This window comes from Somniosus microcephalus, chromosome 18, assembly GCF_052327205.1.
Source record: "Somniosus microcephalus isolate GS21.2 chromosome 18, FLI_Smic_1.0, whole genome shotgun sequence".
Taxonomy (NCBI): Eukaryota; Metazoa; Chordata; class Chondrichthyes; order Squaliformes; family Somniosidae; genus Somniosus; species Somniosus microcephalus.
The window spans coordinates 85,924,270-85,944,772 of record NC_141004.1 but is presented as its reverse complement, the minus strand read 5'-3'; the positions used below and the strand labels follow the sequence as shown (position 1 = coordinate 85,944,772).

The following is a 20,503-nucleotide window of genomic DNA, read 5'->3' as shown; positions in this document are numbered from 1 at the left end:
TGAGCGAAATTATGCTCAGATAGATAGGGAGGCCCTCAGCCTTGTGTGGGGAGTAAAGAAATTCAATCATTACCTGCAGGGCAAGAAGTTCACATTACTGACAGACCACCAGCCGTTGGTGTCCATATTCAACCCTAACAAGGTCGTTTCCACTATGACAGCGCAAAGGCTACAGAGGTGGTCCGTGTTACTTGGGGCACACCAATATGACATCGAATACAAAAGGTCCAAACAGCATGGAAATGCTGATGGGTTATCGCGCCTACCGTTGCCAGTACAGGTAGACTATCCTTTATCCGAAAACCTCGGGACCAGCCGAGTTTCGGATAAAGGAGAATTTCGGATTTCGGAAGGTGGGTCGGCGGGGGTCCGCGGGGGGGTCGGCGGGGGGTCGTGCGCACGACTTACGCTGACGCTCAGCGTAAGTCAGTCGGGGTCGGCGGGGGTCGGGGCCGGCGGGGTCCGCGGGGGGGTCGGCGGTTGTCGGGGCTGGCGGGGTCCGCGGGGGGGTCGGCGGCTGTCGGGGCTGGCGGGGTCCGCGGGGGGGTCGGCGGTTGTCGGGGCCGGCGGGGTCCGCGAGGGGGTCGGCGGCTGGCGGGGTCGGCGGTTGTCGGGGCTGGCGGGGTCCGCGGGGGGGTCGGCGGTTGTCGGGGCTGGCGGGGTCCGCGGGGGGGTCGGCGGCTGGCGGGGTCGGCGGTTGTCGGGGCTGGCGGGGTCCGCGGGGGGGTCGGCGGTTGTCGGGGCTGGCGGGGTCGGCGGTTGTCGGGGCTGGCGGGGTCCGCGGGGGGGTCGGCGGTTGTCGGGGCTGGCGGGGTCGGCGGTTGTCGGGGTCCGCGGGGGGGTCGTGCGCACGACTTACCCTTTATTCGAACTTCCGCAACCGGAACCCTCTTAAAAACCGAAGGTTTTTTCGTTCAGCTTAAGTCGTACGCACGACTTACGCTGAACGAAAAAACCTTCGGTTTTTAGAGGGTTTCGGTTTTCGGAAGTCCGGATAAAGGGTAGTCTACCTGTAGTAGAAGAGGCGGCTACAGTGGACCCGGTAGAGATGTTCCACTCATCCATAGTGGAATGTCTACCAGTAACAAATTCGATGATCGAAAATGAAACAAGAAATGACCCGACTCTCTCACGAGTCTACGATTTAACAGTGGAGGGATGGCCAGCACATGGCGAACCAACACTGCCTGCATTTTCGCAAAGAAAAGAACAGCTGTCAGTGTGCCGAGGAACCTTGATGTGTGGATCTAGAGTGGTGATTCCACCGAAACTTCAGCATAAGGTGCTAAAGGAGCTTCACGAGGGGCATCTGGGTGGAGTGAAAATGAAGAACCTAGCAAGAGCGTTTGTGTGGTGGCCAGGTATTGATGGAGACATCGAAGAAATAACCAAGAGCTGTCTAGGATGCCAGAAGGTCCAAAACGCGCCACCACAAGCTCCTCTGCATCCATGAGAGTGGCCCTCATCTCCTTGGCAAAGGGTACACGTCGACTTTGCTGGTCCATTTATGGACTCAATGTTTCTAATCGCGGTGGATGCACACTCCAAGTGGCCGGAGGTAATAAAGATGTCCTCCACCACCACGGAAAAAACCATCACTGTATTAAGGACCATATTTGCCAGGAGTGGGCTGCCGGAACAGATCTGTTCTGATAATGGACCGCAATTTGTGTCTGAAGAATTCAGGAAGTTCTTAAAAAGGAATGGGGTCAAGCACTACACGTCAGCCCCATACCATCCCGCCACCAATGGATTAGCTGAAAGGTTTGTCCAGACCTTCAAGAAGGCCATAAAGGCCATGGGTAATGAAGACATCAACCTACAACATAAGGTAGATAACTTCTTGTTGGCGTACAGGAATGCAACACATGCGGTCACAAACCAAACTCCCGCCATGATGTTTTTCAATAGAAGACTAAGATGCCGGCTGGATTTGATTAAGCCAAACATCAGAAGGGACGTAGAGAACCGGCAATTTCAGGGCATGAATGAAAGGCTAACTAGATCCTTTCAGATAGGTCAACAAGTTTTGGCCCGGGACTACCGTACCGAGAAATGGCAGCCTGGAACTATTGGGAAAAGGCTAGGGCCGCTGATGTATACCGTGGACATTGGTGATAGCATAATAAGGCGCCATGTTGACCAGATCATAGGGTCATCCACAAAGGACCAACCTACTCCACAACCTTACACGGCTAATGTTGAAGCAGAGATACCCAGAGCACCTACCTCCGATCTGGTAATACTGGAATCAGATGAACCTGACACTGTCCTTCAAGCCGAATCGACCTTGCCAGAAGACCCTACTACCCCGCCGAAAACTACCACACCACCGAGGCGTTATCCGGACAGAGTCAGGAAGCCTCCAGAGAGACTGAATCTGTGAACTGTTTTGCATAAGTTGTATATATGTTATGAGGTTATGTTAATGGGGAATAAGTATGTTGTAAGCTAAAAAGGGAGGATTGTAGTGTATGTAACTGTTCTACCTTTAAGAGAACTATTGTATGTAACCGTCCACCTTTAAGAGAACTATTTTAGGTGTGGCACTACTTTATCTTGGCTGCTGTATACTGTAATACCGACGGTGACCACACCGGTATATAAGTGCTGTGTCAGGATTTATTGGGCAGATTCGCCCTGACCTTCGAATAGTAAAGTCCTGTTAAAGTTACTCTTGTAGTCTGTGTATTAATTCGCCATAATACCTACAGACTTTACAAAGACATCAGCCAGCTGATCAGCACATTCCTTGAGTACCCGTCCAGGGATGCTATCCGGTCCAGTAGCCTTTCGTGTGTTCACTCTGCGTAAAGCGCCCCTTACGTCGGAGGTCGACAGAGTGAGCACCTGGTCTTCCGGGGGTGGCAAGGCTTTGGTAGCCGGCTCCTTGTTGTCCCTGTTGAAGCGAGCGTAGAAGTTGTTAAGCTCCTCCGGAAGGGAGGCGTCACTGACCGGGGGACTGGTGTTTTTGCCCTTGTAGTCAGTGATGGCCTGGATGCCTTGCCACATGCGCCGGGGGTCCGAGTTGTTGCGGAAGTGATCCTCTATCCGCAGTGTCTGTTTCCATTTGGCAGTCCTGATACCCTTTTTTAGGTTGGTCCTAGCTGCTCTGTAAGCCGCCGCGTCGCCAGATTTAAATGCTGCGTCGCGTGCTTTCAACAGTGAGCGGACCTCTCCGTTCATCCAGGGTTTCTGGCTGGGGTATGACCTGATATTTTTGTGGGTCATGACGACCTCGACGCAGCTGTTGATGTAGAATAGCACTGTGGATGCGTATTCCTCGATGTCATTGTGGGCAAACATGCCCCTATCAGTGCGTTCGAAGCAATCCTGAAGCTTGGTGTTTCCAGGTGTTTACTGGATGAGGGTTACTCTTGTAGCGGTTCGTGTAAATCGCCACTAAATGAAAGAGTTTAACTTCGACGAACTATAAATAAGTTGTTTATTTACCAGAACAGGATAATTACAGCAGGTAAGGTAGCAGGTAAGATGGCTGACTGCAGGAGCACCATGTTGTAGGTCTTGTCCCAGCGGGGACTCCACAAGGACTGAGTTCCCAGTCTCGTGGGGAGCGTCATGACCTCATCACGCTCTGCTCTATATTCCCGCGCTTTGGGCGTCACGTGACCACGTCGTGACGTCAGCACGTTCGCGTACGCTTAGGCGGTCACGTGACCTGCGCCGTTACATCAGCACATCTCCCCGGTACGGAGGCTGGCCATTAAGGCCGAGGTTACGAGGCCGGGCTGTGCCAGTACTTGCCACGGGAGTAGAGGATCACTTCGCTCCCGCCTGCTGGCCGATGCGGCCGAAGTCGCGGTAGGCCGGGCTGTGCCTACAGCCATCTAGAAAACCCGAGTCAGGCCGGCGGCCGGCGTGCATGCGTCACGTGACACGTGACGTCAGCGCGTTAGGTCACCTCTTAAAGGGGCAACGGCCCAACAGGTAAGTTAAAGGGGCAACAGCCCTAACTGGTAAGTTATACAAATAAGTTAGTTAAGTATATACAGTTAGGTAAGTTATACATACATAAGTAAGTTAAGTTAAAGGGAATTATGTATCAATGTAAAGGACAACCAGTAGGACCGCCACACAAGCCCCCCCAGAATTCGCTTTAACAAAAGTCCAAGGATGAGATGGTCTGACAAGCTGATGGTCACAGCGGTCATGCTATCTCGACTTGGTAGACGAGGTATAAAATACTGCTCGTAAGCGGATCCTTACGCGCGTCATGGCGAATAAAACGTATCCGTCAGGCAAAGGACCATAGAGACGTGCGAAACAGCAGGCCTTGTCAGAGTGACGGGCAGATTGGGCGGACGCGGGCGATGTCTCCGTTGACTGGTGAGCGAAACCTTCGGGAGGCTGGAACGCACGGAACAGTGCGTGCCATAATGCTACTACGTAAACGGAACGGAGGGTGAAGAGTCGCTGCGTTGATCTGTGATCGGTAAGGCCAGCAACTTTCACGTGGCTGATCGCGGCCGCAGGATGCCCGTTGGACCCGTCCTCGATGTGTGCAGCTTCAATAGACATTTGCATTTGTTAAAGGGAAAACTGGAGAAAGGGCGGCAACGGTCCAGGTTGTTGTTGCTTTCAGGAGGGGTTAACTCTGCCTGGAGGGCGGCAACACTTGTAACAGTTGTAAATTTAGAAAAAAACAGCCGGAAGGGCGGCACGCTTTTGTTCACGCCGAATCGTGTAGTAAGTAACACAACCAGCAAGCTGAAAAGCTGGTGCGTCATCAGCGAGGAAAGAGTCATCGGTGTTCACGAGGGAGGGGTTCTCGTGGGCGAGGAGTGCGTCCTCGTATTTTGCGGGGATGAGTCCTCGTGGTATCCCCGTGGGGTGCGCTCCGATCTTGTGGGCCCGAACATGCTGTACCCCGCGCTTGGAGAGATTTATACTTGCGGTTGCTTTGGACGTAGAGGCGGACGATCCGTGAGGCGGTAGAATAGTCGAATACGGGGACCGTGAGCACGTGCATGGTCTGTACCGCATCGATGTTCTCAGTGAACAGGGCTTCTACCTTCATAAAGCACGAGGGAGTCCATGGCTCCCTGGATTGCGGTAGCGACAGTGGAACGGCTGATGCTTCCATAGCGTGCTTCGTTTGTGAAAAACGTTCACAAACCCACCAATTGTAGCGCTGGTGGACGACGGTTGCCGTTGGGCGTGCTCTACTTCTATGAAATTATTCATAAAAAACGGGCTCACCTCCAAGCTGCGCTTCCGTTGCGAAAACGTTCGCAAAGACGGGGTCGCTTTTGGTGGAATCGGTGTTAAGCGGTTGCTGTTCCGTGTTGTTCGTCGGTTGTACGTTGGTCGTCTTGAGTGAAGACGAGGTTCAGGCGTGCGTTGCTACCGTGAAAATCATTCACGGATACGGGTTCACCAATTGTAGCGTTGGAATTGATGAGCTCCCGTACTCACGTCGTGGGGTCACCAATGTAGCGTTAGAATTGGTGAGCTCCCGTACTCACGTCGTGGGGTCACCAATGTAGTGGTTCGTGTAAATCGCCACTAAATGAAAGAGTTTAACTTCGACGAACTATAAATAAGTTGTTTATTTACCAGAACAGGATAATTACAGCAGGTAAGGTAGCAGGTAAGATGGCTGACTGCAGGAGCACCATGTTGTAGGTCTTGTCCCAGCGGGGACTCCACAAGGACTGAGTTCCCAGTCCCGTGGGGAGCGTCATGACCTCATCACGCTCTGCTCTATATTCCCGCGCTTTGGGCGTCACGTGACCGCGTCGTGACGTCAGCATGTTCGCGTACGCTTAGGCAGTCACGTGACCTGCGCCGTTACATCAGCACATCTCCCCAGTACGGAGGCTGGCCATTAAGGCCGAGGTTACGAGGCCGGGCTGTGCCAGTACTTGCTGCGGGAGTAGAGGATCACTTCGCTCCCGCCTGCTGGCCGATGCGGCTGAAGTCGCGGTAGGCCGGGCTGTGCCTACAGCCATCTAGAAAACCCGAGTCGGGCCGGCGGCCGGCGTGCATGCGTCACGTGACGCGTGACGTCAGCGTGTTAGGTCGCCTCTTAAAGGGGCAACGGCCCAACAGGTAAGTTAAAGGGGCAACAGCCCTAACTGGTAAGTTATACAAATAAGTTAGTTAAGTACATATAGTTAGGTAAGTTATACATACATAAGTAAGTTAAGTTAAAGGGAATTATGTATCAATGTAAAGGACAACCAGTAGGACCGCCACACTCTAAAACTAAACGTACAGATCCCTACTCAGGGTTTATATACAGGTGTGGTCACTGCCGGTACTACAGTATACAGGAGCTGTAAAAAGTTGTTCTCCCCTTAAAGGTACATACACTACACCTTCTTAAATAAGGGTGTTACATTAGCAGTTTTCCAATCTGTCGGGACCTTTCCTGAGTCCAGGGAGTTTTGGAAAATAATCACCAATGCATCCACAATCCCTACCGCCACTTCTCTCAAGACCCTAGGATGTAGGCCATCAGGTCCGGGGGATTTATCCGCCTTAAGTCCCATTATTTTACCGAGTACCATCTCCTTAGTGATTTTTATCGTGTTTAGCTCCTCCCACCCCCCCCCCCCCACATTGCCCCCTGTTTGTCCACTGTTGGGATATTTTTAGTGTCCTCTACTGTAAAGACTGATACAAAATATTTGTTCAGCGTCTTTGCCATCTCCATGTTCCCCACCACTAGTTTCCCGGTCCCATCCTCTAAGGGACCAACGTTCACTTTAGCCACCCTTTTTCTTTTTATATAGCTGTAGAAACTCTTGCTAAATGTTTTTATATTTTCTGCTAGTTTACTTTCATAATCTATCTTCCCTTTCTTAATTAATCTTTTAGTTATTGTTTGCTGGCTTTTAAATGCTTCCCAATCTTCTATCCTCCCACTAGATTTGGCTACTTTATATGCCCTTGTTTTCAGTCGGATACTATCCTTTATTACTTTACTAAGCCACGGATGGCTGTCTTTTCTTTTACTCCCCTTTTTCCTCAGTGGAATATATTTATCTTGAAAGATGTGAAATATCTCCTTGAATGTAGACCACTGCTCTTCACAGAATCCCCACAGTGCAGATAGAGGCCATTTCGGCCCATCGAGCCCGCACCGACACATATCCCACCCGATCCCCGTAACCCCTACACCAACACATATCCCACCCTATCCCCATAACCCCACGTATTTAATCCCCCTAACACTAAGGGTCAATTTATCATAGCCAATCAACCTAACCCACACATCTTTGGACTGTGGGAGGAAACCGGAGCACCTGGAGAAAACCCACGCAAACATGGGGAGAATGTGCAAACTCCACACAGACAGTCGCCCGAGGCCGGATTCGAACCCGGGTCTCTGGCGCTGTGAGGCAACAGTGTTAACCACTATGCCACCGTGCTGCTCTTGTACCGTCTTTCACTTTAATCTGTTTTCCCAGTCCACTTTAGTCAATTCTACTCTCATACCTTCATAGTCTCCTTTATTTAAGCTCAGTACGCTGGTTTGAGATCCAACTCTCTCACCCTCAAACTGAATTTGGAATTCAACCATATTATGGTCACTCATTCCAAGGGGATCCTTTACTAGGACATTTTTTTATTAATCCTGTCTCATTACACAGGACCAGATCTAAGATTGCCTGCCCCCTGGTTGGTTCAGTTACATACTGCTCAAGGAACCCATCCCTAATACACTCTGTGAACTCTTCAGTACTAGAGGCAGAAGTAGTACCATATTAGATAGGAGCAGACTAAGAAAGACTACGAAAAATTCAAAAATGGGTTTAGAATGCATGTACGTAAACGCACAAAGTGTGGTGAATAAGGTTGGTGAGCTACAAGCACAATTAGCCGTGTGGCAATATGATGTGGCAATAACGGAAACATGGCTTAAAAACAGTGAGAACTGGGCACTTAATATTCAAGGGTACAAGGTGTTCAGAAAAGATAGGGAAGGAAAAAAGGGAGGTGGGGTGGCAGTGCTGATTAAGGAAGACATTGTAGTTTTGGAAAGGGAGGATGTTCTTAAGGGGACAAGGGCAGAATCCATTTGGTTAGAGTTGAGGAGCAAAAAGGGTCTGATCACACTATTGGGGGTACTCTACAGGCCTCCAAATAGTGAGAGGGAGGTCGAGGAGCAAATCTACAGGGAAATCGCAGAAATATGCAAGAGCTATAGAGTGGTGATATTAGGGGACTTTAATTACCCAAATATCGATTGGGATAATGCTAGGGTAAAGGGAAAGGAGGGGGAGGAATTTCTGAAATGTGTTCAGGAGAATTTCCTTGACCAATATGTTCTTGGCCCAACTAGGAAGGAGGCATTGCTGGATCTGGTGCTGGGGAATGAGGTGGGCCAGGTCGACCAAGTGTCTGTAGGAGAACACTTGGGTACGAGTGATCATCGTATTATAAGATTTAGATTAGGAATGGAGAGGAGCAAGGAACAATCTAGAGTGGAACTTCTAAACTGGAATAGGGCTAACTTCAATGGGATGTGAAAGGATCTAGCCAGGGTAAAATGGAACCAAAGACTGACAGGAAAAACTGTAATGGAACAATGGGTGATCTTTAAGGAGGAGATGTTCCAAGTACAGGCTAGGTACATTCCAACAAGAGGGAAGGGTAAGGGAACCAAAGCAAGGGCTCCTTGGATGACGAGGGAGATACAGAAGATGATGAAACAAAAAAAGAGGGTGTATGATGAATGTCAGGTGAATTCTTCAAGGGAGAACCAGAACAAATACAATAAGTTGAGAGGGGAAGTGAAGATGAAAATAAGATTGAATATGAAATATGAATTGAATATGAGAGTAGAATGGCGGTTAACATAAAAGGGATCCCAAAAATCTTCTACCGGCAAGTAAACAGTAAGCAGGTAGTAAGAGGCAGGGTGGGGCCTATTAGGGACAAAGAAGGTGATATATGCTTGGAGGCGCAGGGCAAGGCTAGAATATTCAATGAGTACTTTGCATCGGTGTTTACTAAGATTCACCAGACTGATACCTGGGATGGCAGGAATGACGTATGAAGAGAGATTGGGTCGATTAGGCTTATATTCGCTAGAGTTTAGAAGAATGAGAGGGGATCTCATTGAAACTTATAAAATTCTAACAGGACCAGACAGACTAGATGCAGGAAGGCTGTTCCCGATGGAAGGGGAGTCCAGAACCAGGGGTCACAGTCTAAGGATAAGGGGTAAGCCATTTAGGACTGAGATGAAGAGGAATTTCTTCACCCAGAGAGTGGTGAACCTGTGGAATTCTCTGCCACAGAGGGCGGTGGAGGCCAATTCATTAAATATATTCAAGAAGGAGTTAGATATATTTCTTAAGGCTAAGGGGATCAAGGGATATGGGGAGAAAGCAGGGACAGGGTACTGAATTTGGATGATCAGCCATGATCACATTGAATGGCGGAGCAGGCTCGAGGGGCCGAATGGCCTACTCCTGCTCCTATCTTCTATGTTTCTATGTTTACTAAGGAGGTGGATGCTGACAAAATATCGGTAGAAGTGGAAAAGGTGGAAGCAATGGAAGGGGTGAAAATTAAAAGACAGGATGTACTAGAAAGGCTGGGTATGCTTAGAGTGAGTAAGTCGCCTGGTCCAGATGGCTTGCATCCCAGGTTGCTAAGGGAATTGGGGGAGGAGATAGCGGAAGGGCTTGCCATAATTTTCCAATCTTCCCTAGATGCGGGGGAGATGCCTGAGGATTGGAAAGTGGCAAATGTGATACCATTGTTCAAGAAAAGGTGTAAGGACAATCCTAGTAATTGCAGGCCTGTCAGTTTAACATCAGTGGTGAGTAAAGTTTTAGAAACAATAATCAAGGAAAAAATTAACGGGCACTTGGAGAGGTTTAAGCTAATTAAGGAGAGCCAACAAGGGTTTGTAAAAGACAGATCGTGTTTGACTAATCTAATTGAATTTTCTGATGAAGTAACAGGGAGGCTTGATGAAGGGAATGCAATGGATGTTGTCTACATAGATTTTAGGAAGACGTTTGACAAAGTACCACATAGAAGGCTGGTTAACAAAATTGAGGCTCATGGAATAGATGGGTCAGTGGCAGCTTGGATAAGGAATTGGCTTAAGGACAGGAAACAGCGAGTTGTGGTAAATGGCTGTTTTTCAGACTGGAGGATGGTAGACAGTGGTGTTCCCCAAGGGTCAGTGCTGGGGCCACTGCTTTTTTTGAGATATATATAAATGACCTGGATATTGGAATACAGAGTAGAATTTCTAAATTTGCCGATGACACCAATCAACTGCAACAGGACATAGAAAGGCTAGCAGAATGGGCAGACAAGTGGCAGATGGAATTTAATACATAGAAGTGTGAGGTGATGCATTTTGGCAGAAGGAACAGGAAGAGGCAATATACACTTAATGGCACAGTTTTAAAGAGTGTGCAGGGACAGAGGGACCTGGGAGTTAATGTGCATAGGTCCCTGAAGGTGGCGGGACATATTGAGAGAGTGGTTAGCAAAGCATATGGGATCTTGGGCTTCATAAATAGAGGTATTGAGTACAAAAGTACAGAAGTTATGCTGAACCTTTATAAAGTGCTGGTTAGGCCACAACTGGAGTATTGTGTCCAGTTCTGGTCACCACACTTTAGGAAGGATGTGACGGCCCTTGAGAGGGTGCAGAGGAGATTTACCAGAATGGTTCCGGGGATGGGGGATCTTAGCTACAAGGACAGGTTGGAGAAGCTGGATTTGTTTTCATTAGAGCAAAGGAGGTTGTGGGGTGATTTGATAGAGGTGGACAAGATTATGACGGGTTTGGATAGGCTAGACGGGGAAAGGCTGTTCCCACTTGTTGATGGTACAAGGACTAGGGGACACAGATTTAAGGTTTTGGGCAAGAGATACAGGGGGGATGTGAGGAAAAACTTTTTTACGCAGCGAGTGGTGAGGACCTGGAATTCGCTGCCGACGGAAGTGGTGGAAGCGGAGACACTCAGGTGTCGATTTTCATTAAGCTGTCGGGAAGGAGGCGGGACTACAACTTTCAGGTTTTAGTCCCGCCTACATCGACGCCCGGCCAATCCACGCGATTTTCCCTTGATTGACCTTGTTGAGCCCGCCCAGTGGGCTCAGCAGGCCAATTAAAGGCCACCCGGCAACAGGTGATGTCACAGACTGAAATTTCATCTGTCAAACACTGACAGTCTGAGTTCTAACCTGAGTCCTTCTACACAGACTCCGTTAGAACTCTCACCAGCACTAAAAGCTGAAGGCTGTCACTTTTGACAGATCGCAGCCATTCAGCTTTCAGTGCCGGCTGAGTGATGCCTACAGGAAGAAAGGCTGTAAAGGTAAGTACAGGTAATTTAAACTTCTTTACACACTTTAGACACACCAAACACACTTACCTTTGCACTCATGCACCCATCACTCACCTGAACACCGATATCTCGACCCCTCCAAGTCCTTCAACCCGACGGCCCGCCTCCTCTAACCTGGCGTGGTTTGGAGCCGTCGGGAATCCCACACGACACCCCTCAAAATAGGGATTAGGCTAAAAACTGCCTGTTAACAGGCAGTTAATTGGCACTAATCCCTTCCCGCCTCGGGTGGGCGGGTCCCAGTGCGGGGTGGGTACCCGCCTCCTCTGAAGCTTACGTGGAGGCGGGTTTTGGGCGGGATGGTGTCGGGACCCCCGATTTCGGGATTTTTGCCCCCCGCCCGCCTGAAAGCCTGCCTCACCGCACACTGAAAATCTAGGCCTCAATGTTTTCAAGGGGAGACTGGATAGGCACTTGAGAGAAATAAACTTGCAGGGCTACGGGGATAGAGCGGGGGAATGGGACTGACTGGATTGCTCTACAGAGAGCCGGCACGGACTCGATGGGCCGAATGGCCTCCTTCTGTGCCGTTATGACTCTGTGACTCTCTGACTCTCTCCACCTCTTTCCGATCTGCCTGGTCTCCTGTTCTCTCTGGGCCTCCCTGGTTTTCTCAGTACATAAATGAACAATTGACCTCCCTCAGAAGATGAAATGAATTGAGGGGATTCCGGGGCCCCTGATTGTTTGGTAGGAGAGAGCCCGATGGACACTAATGGCCATAGTTTGTGTTGATTGATCAGGTCTCGGCTGGACAGTGAAGCACATCGGAGGAGAACCGAGAGAGACGTGAGTGCACCAGCCAAGGTCTCCTGTGAACTGTCACCCTGGGGTCAATGGTCATCCTGTCAACCGTGCAAGGGCCTCAAGGTAAGAAACGGAGATCTCCTGACCCCATAACTGGAGCAAGTGTCAGCCGTGGCTCAGTGGGTAGTACGCTCGCCTCTGAGTCAGAAAGTCGTGCGTTCAAGTCGCACTCCAGAGATTTGAGTGCAAAATCTAGCCTAACACTCCAGGGCAGTACTGAGAGAGTTCTGCACTGTCGGAGGTGCCGTCTTTCGGATGAAACGTTAAACCAATGCCCCGCCTGATCTCTCAGGTAGAAAATCCCACGGCCACTATTTTGAAGGCGAGCACGGGAGTTATCACCGGTGTCCTGGCCAATATTTATCCCTCAACATCTAAAACAAATTATTTGGTCATTATCTGTTTGTGGGAACTTGCTGAGTGCAAATTGGCTGCCACATTTCCTACATTACAACAGTGACTACACTTCAAAAAGCACTTAATTGGCTGTAAAGAGCATTGGGACGTCTGGTGGTCGTGAAAGGCGCTATATAAATGCAAGTCTTTCTTTATTCCTGAGTTGTGGTCGTCGCTGGCAAGGCCAGCATTTATTGCCCATCCCTAGTTGTCCTGAGAAGCACCTCTTCTTCAACAACTTGTATTTATATAGCACCTATAGCACAGTAAAATGCCCCAAGGTGCTTCACAGGAGAGATTATAAAACAAAATTTGACACCGAGTCACCTAAGGAGATATAGGGACAGGTGACCAAAAGCTTGGTCAAAGAGGTCGGTTTTAAGAAGCGTCTTAAAGCAGAAGAGAGATGTAGCGAGGCGGAGAGGTTTAGGGAGGGAATTCCAGAGCTTAGGGCCGAGACAACAGAAGGCACGGCCACCAATGACAGAACGATTAAAATCAGGGATGCTCAAGAGGCCAGAATTGGAGGAGCACAGATATCTCGGAGGCTTGTAGGGCTGGAGGAGGTTAATGGGGCGGGGGCTGTAAAGGTAAGGCTACAGACCCCGTTCTGAGGCCATTCTTCTTCTTCTTAGGCAGTCCCTCGGAGCCGAGGATGACTTGCTTCCACATTAAAAATGAGTTCGCAGGTGACTGATGAGTCCAATGCGGGACATACAGTCTCTGTCACAGGTGGGGCAGACGGTGGTTGAAGGGACGGGTGGGTGGGGTGCTTGGGTTGACGTGCACTCCTTGCGCTGCCTGCGCTTGGCTTCCGCTTGCTCCCGGCGAAGAGACTCGAGGTGTTCGGCGCCTTCCCGGATGCTTCTCCTCCACTTTGTGCGGTCTTGGGCCAGGGATTCCCAGGTGTCGGTGGGGATGTTACACTTTTTCAAGGAGGCTTTGAGGGTGTCCTTGAAGCGTTTCCTCTGCCCACCTGGGGCTCTCTTGCCATGTCGGAGCTCCGAGTAGAGCGCTTGTTTTGGGAGTCTCGTATCGGGCATGCGGACGATTAAAACTCATTAACTCATTTAACGCCTCATTAAAAAGAAAACAAAGAAAGCCTTGCATTTCTCTAGCACCTTTCACGACCTCAGGACTTCCCAAAGCGATTTACAGCCAATGAAGTACTTTTGAAGTGTGGTCACTGTTGTAATGTAGGAAACGCGGCAGCCAATTGGCGCACAGCAAGCTCCCACAAACAGCAGTGTGATAATGACCAGATAATGTTTCTTTCAGTGAAGTTGGTTGAGGGATAAGTATTGGCCCAGGACAACGGGGAGAACTTCCCTGCTCTTCTTCGAATAGTGCATTGGGATCTTTTATGTCACTTTGGAACGCAGATGGGGACCTTGGTTTAACATCTCATCCGCAAGACGGAAGTCCTGGTTAACACCAGAAGATTGGAGTGAAAATTGATCCTCCATGTGTGTTGGCATTGGGGAAGAGTAGGATTGGGCACGGCATTGATCCCTCCGACCCATTCTGATCAATGACTTACTTACCGTGCATGGTTGCAGTGATAGAACACCATCTTTCACTGGAATCCATTGACACTTGGCAGCTTACTCCGCACGTGTCTTACGCTCAGATCGAGCATGCTCAAACCGTCCCGCCCATTTGGATCCAGCTCCTTTTTAGGTTTGCCAGAGTACGCCTCAAAGTCCAGGTGAGGGGAGGTGGCTCGTGTGGAACAGTAGCCCGCTCACCCGCTCTTCACCAACCCACCCCCACACCCCTCTCCGAATCCCACCCCAAGAATCAGTGTCTTCAGAGAAGGCAGGGAAGAAACCGGAAAAAGCAGCACCTCCTCTCTGAATTGGTGCACATCCGTAGCATGTCCCATTCACATGAGGTGGGCGTCACTGGCAAGGCCGGCATTTATCGCCCATCACTAATTGCCCTTGAGAAGATGGTGGTGAGCTGCCTTCTTGAGCCGCTGCAGTCCGTGTGGTGAAGGTGCTCCCACAGTGCTGTTAGGGAGGGTGTTCCAGGATTTTGACCCAGCGATGATGAAGGATCAGCCGATATATTTCCAAGTCAGGATGGCGTGTGACTCGGAGGCGGTGGAGTTCTCAGGTGCACGCAGACCAGGACAGGCTTTTCCGATGGTAAATTGTGAACGGGCTGTGCAGCCCCTAAAAGCCCCTTGTGCGCCCGGGAAAAAAATTATAGAATCAATCATAGAAATTTGTGGCACAGAAGGAGGCCATTCGGCCCATGCCGGCCGACAAAGAGCTCTCCAGCCTAATCCCACTTTCCAGCTCTTGGTCCGAAGCCCTGCAGGTTACGGCACTTGAAGTGTATATCCAAGTACTTTTTAGCATAGAAACATAGAAGATAGGAGCAGGAGTAGGCCATTCGGCCCTTCGAGCCTGCTCCGCCATTCAACGAGATCATGGCTGATCATCCAAACCCTAGCACCCGGTCCCTACACCGACAGCCATCCCACCCAAGCCCTATCCCCGTAACCCCGTAACCCCACGTATTTAATCCCCCCCTAACACTAAGGACCAATTTTTTTATCATGGCCAATCAACCTAACCCGCACATCTTTGGACTGTGGGAGGAAACTGGAGCACCCGGAGAAAACCCACGCAAACACGGGGAGAATGTGTGTGGTAAACCACTGTTTGTATTCCACTGTGTACATGCCTGGATATGCCTCGGCTGACTCCTCCCACAAGTCCTAGTATAAAGGTGACTGCTCCCCAGCCCTTTGTATTCTGGACCGGTCGACCACTCGAGGCAGACCTTCATTCTTTTGTTAATAAAAGCCTTTAGTTACTCTCTGAACTCTCAGTCTTTTATGAGTAATTGATAGCGCATCAATTTTATTAACAAAATTTTTATAATGGAGAAGATCCTCACACCAGCATGCCTGGACTTAGATCATCGGGAGGCGGACTCATCCATCAAGTTTACTCACTGGCTTAAGTGTTTCGAAAAATTCCTGACCGCCTCCGCAGCAATCAAATCGGACGAGGACAAACTGGATGTCCTGACCTCCAAAGTGAACCACCGAGTGTACTCGGTCATCCAAGACGCGACCTCGTACGCGGACGCTATCAAGCTCCTCAAGGACCAGTACATGTGCCCAGTGAACGAAGTGTACGCCAGGCACCTTCTGGGGAGTCGTAAACAACAACCTGGGGAATCGACCGTGGAATACCTTCAGGCACTGTCTGTGCTTGGCCGGGCCTGTGGTTGTAAGGATGTAAAGGCCGCCGTGTACACAGAGGAACTTATCCGGGACGCTTTTGTAGCGGGCCACAGATCCAATTACACCTGACAGCGACTGTTGGAGCAGAGTGACCTCGACCTCAACAAGGCCTCTGAACTCGCACTATCATTGGATGCAGCCTACCGGGGCATGGATGCCTACTCCTCTGCACCGTGGACGCCGCGGGGAATGACAGCCTGGGACACGGTAGGACCGCCTCATAGCGCCGTGCCACCCCAGCCACAGCCCAGCAACGGCCCAACTACCGCAGCAGTGTCCCAAGGCCAGACAGCAGTGTCCCAAGGCCAGAAATGCTACTTCTGTGGCCAGGCAAAACACCCCAGAGCGCGCTGCCCGGCGAAAAACGCGATCTGCTCGGGCTGCGGGAAGAAGGGACACTACGCTAACGTCTGCAGGGCCAAAGCCACCCCGAACCCCAGCAGCGCCGCGTGTGGGCCATGCGGGCCGCCATCTTGGGCCTCCCCGGCCATGTGCGAACCACCGGTACAGCAGCCATTTTGGACGCCTCCAGCCACATGGGGATCATGGACGCCGCCATCTTGGACGACAGCCGGAACGCAGCAGGCCCCCAACACCGCCTCATCTGATACCCGCAGCGACACACCGACCCCTACGCTGGCATCCATTACACTGGACCAAGCGAGACCGCACCAGCTGGCCAGTTCCACAATGGACATTAAGGTAAATGGCCACGATACAATCTGCCTTTTTGACTCTGGGAGCACGGAGAGCTTCATCCACCCCGACACGGTGCGGCGTTGCTCTCTCCCAGTCCTGCCTGCGCACCAGCGGATTTCTATGGCCTCCGAGTCCCAGTCGGCGGACATCGGCAGCTACTGCGTAGTGACACTCGTAGTAGACGGGACCGTGTACGATCATTTTAAACTTCTGGTCCTGCCCGACCTCTGCGCTGCCGTCCTGCTGGGGTTAGATTTTCAGTGCCACCTTAAAAGTGTTACGATGGCGTACGGTGGACCCCTACCCCCACTCACAGTCCGCAGCCAGCAGCTCCCAAATTGCCCGCCGTGCACCAGGTGCAACCTCTCCACACTCAGAGTCACCCCCCCCCACTGTTTGCTAACCTCACCCCCGACTGTAAGCCCATCGCCACAAAGAGCAGGCGATACAGTGCCGGGGACAGGGTTTTCATTAAAACCGAAGTGGAGCGGCTCCTGAAGGAAGGGATTATTGAGGGCAGCACCAGCCCCTGGCGAGCCCAGGTTGTGGTCGTTAAGACCGGCGAGAAGCAGCGCCTGGTCATCGACTACAGCCAGACAATAAATCGCTACACCCTGCTGGACGCCTACCCACTCCCCCGCATAGCTGATATGGTCAACCAGATCGCGCAGTACCGCGTCTTCTTGACCATTGACCTGAAATCAGCGTACCACCAGCTCCCTATCCGCCCTGAGGACCGCCCGTATACTGCCTTTGAGGCAAACGGCCGCCTCTACCACTTCCTTAGGGTTCCCTTTGGTGTCACCAACGGGGTCTCCGTCTTCCAAAGGGAGATGGACCGGATGGTAGATCAAAATGCGTTGCAGGCCACTTTCCCATATCTGGACAATGTGACCATCTGCAGCCGTGACTTGCAGGACCATGACGCAAACCTCGAAAAATTCCTCCGCACCGCCCAACTCCTGAACCTGACATATAACAAGGAGAAGTGCATATTCCGCACAAACCGCCTCGCCATCCTTGGCTGTGTTGTGGAACACGGAGTCATCGGCCCCGACCCCGACCGGATGCGTCCCCTTATGGAACTCCCACTGCCCCACTGCCTCAAGGCCCTGAAGAGGTGCCTAGGGTTTTTCTCCTATTATGCCCAGTGGGTCCCCTACTATGCGGACAAGGCCCATCCGCTGATCAAGTCCACCTCTTTTCCCTTGACGGCAGAGGCCCGCTTATCCTTCCACCGTATCAAGGAAGACATTGCCAAAGCCACCATGCACGCAGTGGACGAATCCATCCCCTTCCAGGTAGAAAGCGACGCGTCCGACTTTGCCCTGGCCGCTACCCTCAATCAGGCGGGGAGACCCGTGGCCTTCTTTTCATGAACCCTCCAAGGCCCGGAGACCAGACACTCCGCTGTTGAGAAGGAGGCCCAGGCGATTGTGGAGGCTGTGCGTCATTGGAGGCACTACCTGGCCGGAAAACGATTTACCCTGCTCACTGACCAACGTTCAGTTGCTTTCATGTTTAACAACAAGCAGAGGGGCAAAATCAAAAATGACAAGATCTTGAGGTGGAGAATCGAACTTTCCACCTACAATTACGAGATCTTGTACCGGCCCGGGAAGCTCAATGAACCCCCGGATGCGCTATCGCGTGGCACCTGCGCCAGCGTGCAGATCGATAGACTGCGGGCCCTCCACAATGACCTCTGCCACCCGGGGGTCACCAGGTTCTTCCACTTCATCAAGGCCCGCAACCTGCCTTACTCTATTGAGGAGGTCAGGACCATGACCAGGAACTGCCAAGCCTGCGCTGAGTGCAAACCGCGCTTTTATAGACCAGACAGGGCCCACCTGATAAAAGCCACTCGCCCCTTCGAGCGCCTGAGCGTTGATTTTAAAGGGCCTCTCCCCTCCTCCGACCGCAATGTGTACTTCCTCAATATTATTGATGAGTACTCCCGTTTCCCGTTCGCCATCCCCTGCCCGGACATGACCAGTGCCACGGTCATTAAATGTCTGAACGACCTCTTCACCCTGTTCGGTTTCCCCAGCTATATCCATAGCGACCGGGGCTCATCGTTTATGAGCGACGAACTCCGTCAGTACCTGCTAACTAGGGGTATTGCCACAAGCAGGACCACCAGTTACAACCCCCGGGGGAATGGACAGGTGGAAAGAGAAAATGCGACAGTTTGGAAGGCCGCCCTGCTAGCCTTAAAGTCTAGGGGCCTTCCAACCTCCCGCTGGCAGGATGTGCTCCCCGATGCGCTCCACTCTATTCGGTCACTGCTCTGCACTGCCACTAACGCCACCCCTCATGAGAAAATGTTTGTCTTCCCAAGGAAGTCCACATCGGGGACATCGCTACTGCCATGGCTGACGTCCCCAGGGCCGGTCCTACTGAGAAGGCACGTGAGGACCCATAAAACGGACCCCCTGGTCGAGAGGGTCGACCTCCTCCATGCCAACCCCCAGTATGCTTACATTGCATACCCGGATGGGCGGGAGGACACAGTATCCATAAGAGACCTTGCACCCTCGGGGGCCGCAGTAACCCACTACTCACTACCACCACCCCCCCCCACGATCCGATATCCAGCCCCAGCAGACGGCAGGCCTGGGCCCCGCGACCCGCTCGACATCTACGAGGACGACACGCCTGTGCCACAGCCTACGCGGGACTCGACGCCGGAAGCTCCACTACCCCTGCCGTCGCCACGCCGATCACAGCGGCAGGCAAGACCTCCGGAGAGACTCCAATACACTAACTTTTAATACACTTCACCCCGCCGGACTCAATTTTAAACAAGGGGTGAATGTGGTAAACCACTGTTTGTATTCCACTGTGTACATGCCTGGACATGCCTCGGCTGACTCCTCCCACAAGTCCTAGTATAAAGGTGACTGCTCCCCAGCCCTTTGTATTTCTGGACCGGTCGACCACTCGAGGCAGACCTTCATTCTTTTGTTAATAAAAGCCTTTAGTTACTCTCTTAACTCTCAGTCTTTTATGAGTAATTGATAGCGCATCAATGTGCAAACTCCACACAGACAGTCACCCAAGGCCGGATTTGAACCCGGGTCCCTGGCGCTGTGAGGCGACAGTGCTAACCACTATGCCACCGTGCTGCCACATTAAATGTGATGAGGGTTTCTGCCTCTACCACCCTTTCAGGCAGTGAGTTCCAGACTCCCAACACCCTCTGGGTGAAAAAAGCTCTCCTCAACTCCCCTCTAATCCTTCGACCAATTACTTTAAATCTGTGCCCCCTGGTTATTGACCTCTCTGCTAAGGGAAATAGGTCCTTCCTATCCACTCTATCTAGGCCCCTCATCATTTTATACACCTCAATCAAGTCTCCCCTCATAAGCTTCCCTTTTTTCTTTATCCTACCCTGTATGCCCCTTGACATCAAGAGAGTTCTAGACTTGTTAGTCCCACCCTTTTTCATTTAAGGGAACATACTTGCTCTGAACCCTCCGGACCTCCTCCTTGAACATATTAGCATCGAGAGGGAGGAGGTGCTAGCGGTTTTAGCAGGCCAAAAAGTGGATAAATCCCCAGGCCCGGACGAAATGTATCCCAGGCTGCTGTGGGAGGCAAAGGAGGAGATTGCAGGGGCTCTGACACAAATTTTCAGAACCTCTCTGGCCATAGGGGGTGTACCAGAGGACTGGAGAACAGCTAACGTAGTACCATTATTCAAGAAGGGTAGCAGGGATAAACCAGGGAATTACAGGCCAGTGAGCCTAACATCTGTGGTAGGGAAATTATTGGAAAAAATTCTGAGGGACAAAATTAGTCTCCACTTGGAGAGGCAAGGATTAATCGGGGATAGTCAGCATGGCTTTGTCAAGGGTAAATCATGTCTGACAAATCTGATTGAATTTTTCGAGGGGGTGACTAGGGGGGTGGATGAGGGAAATGCTGTGGATGTGGTTTACATGGACTTCAGTAAAGCTTTTGACAAAGTCCCGCATAGGAGACT

General features: G+C 51.2%; 1 protein-coding gene across 1 annotated transcript in view; it reads left to right on the top strand.

The window, feature by feature from the left end:
* The window catches only part of LOC147105427 (complement component C9-like), a 130,021-nt gene that overhangs the window by 32,556 nt on the left and 76,962 nt on the right, over positions 1–20,503 (top strand). Inside the window, 1 exon segment of the mRNA XM_086011730.1 lies at positions 12,095–12,221. Coding sequence (XP_085867856.1) covers positions 12,095–12,221 — 127 coding nt within the window.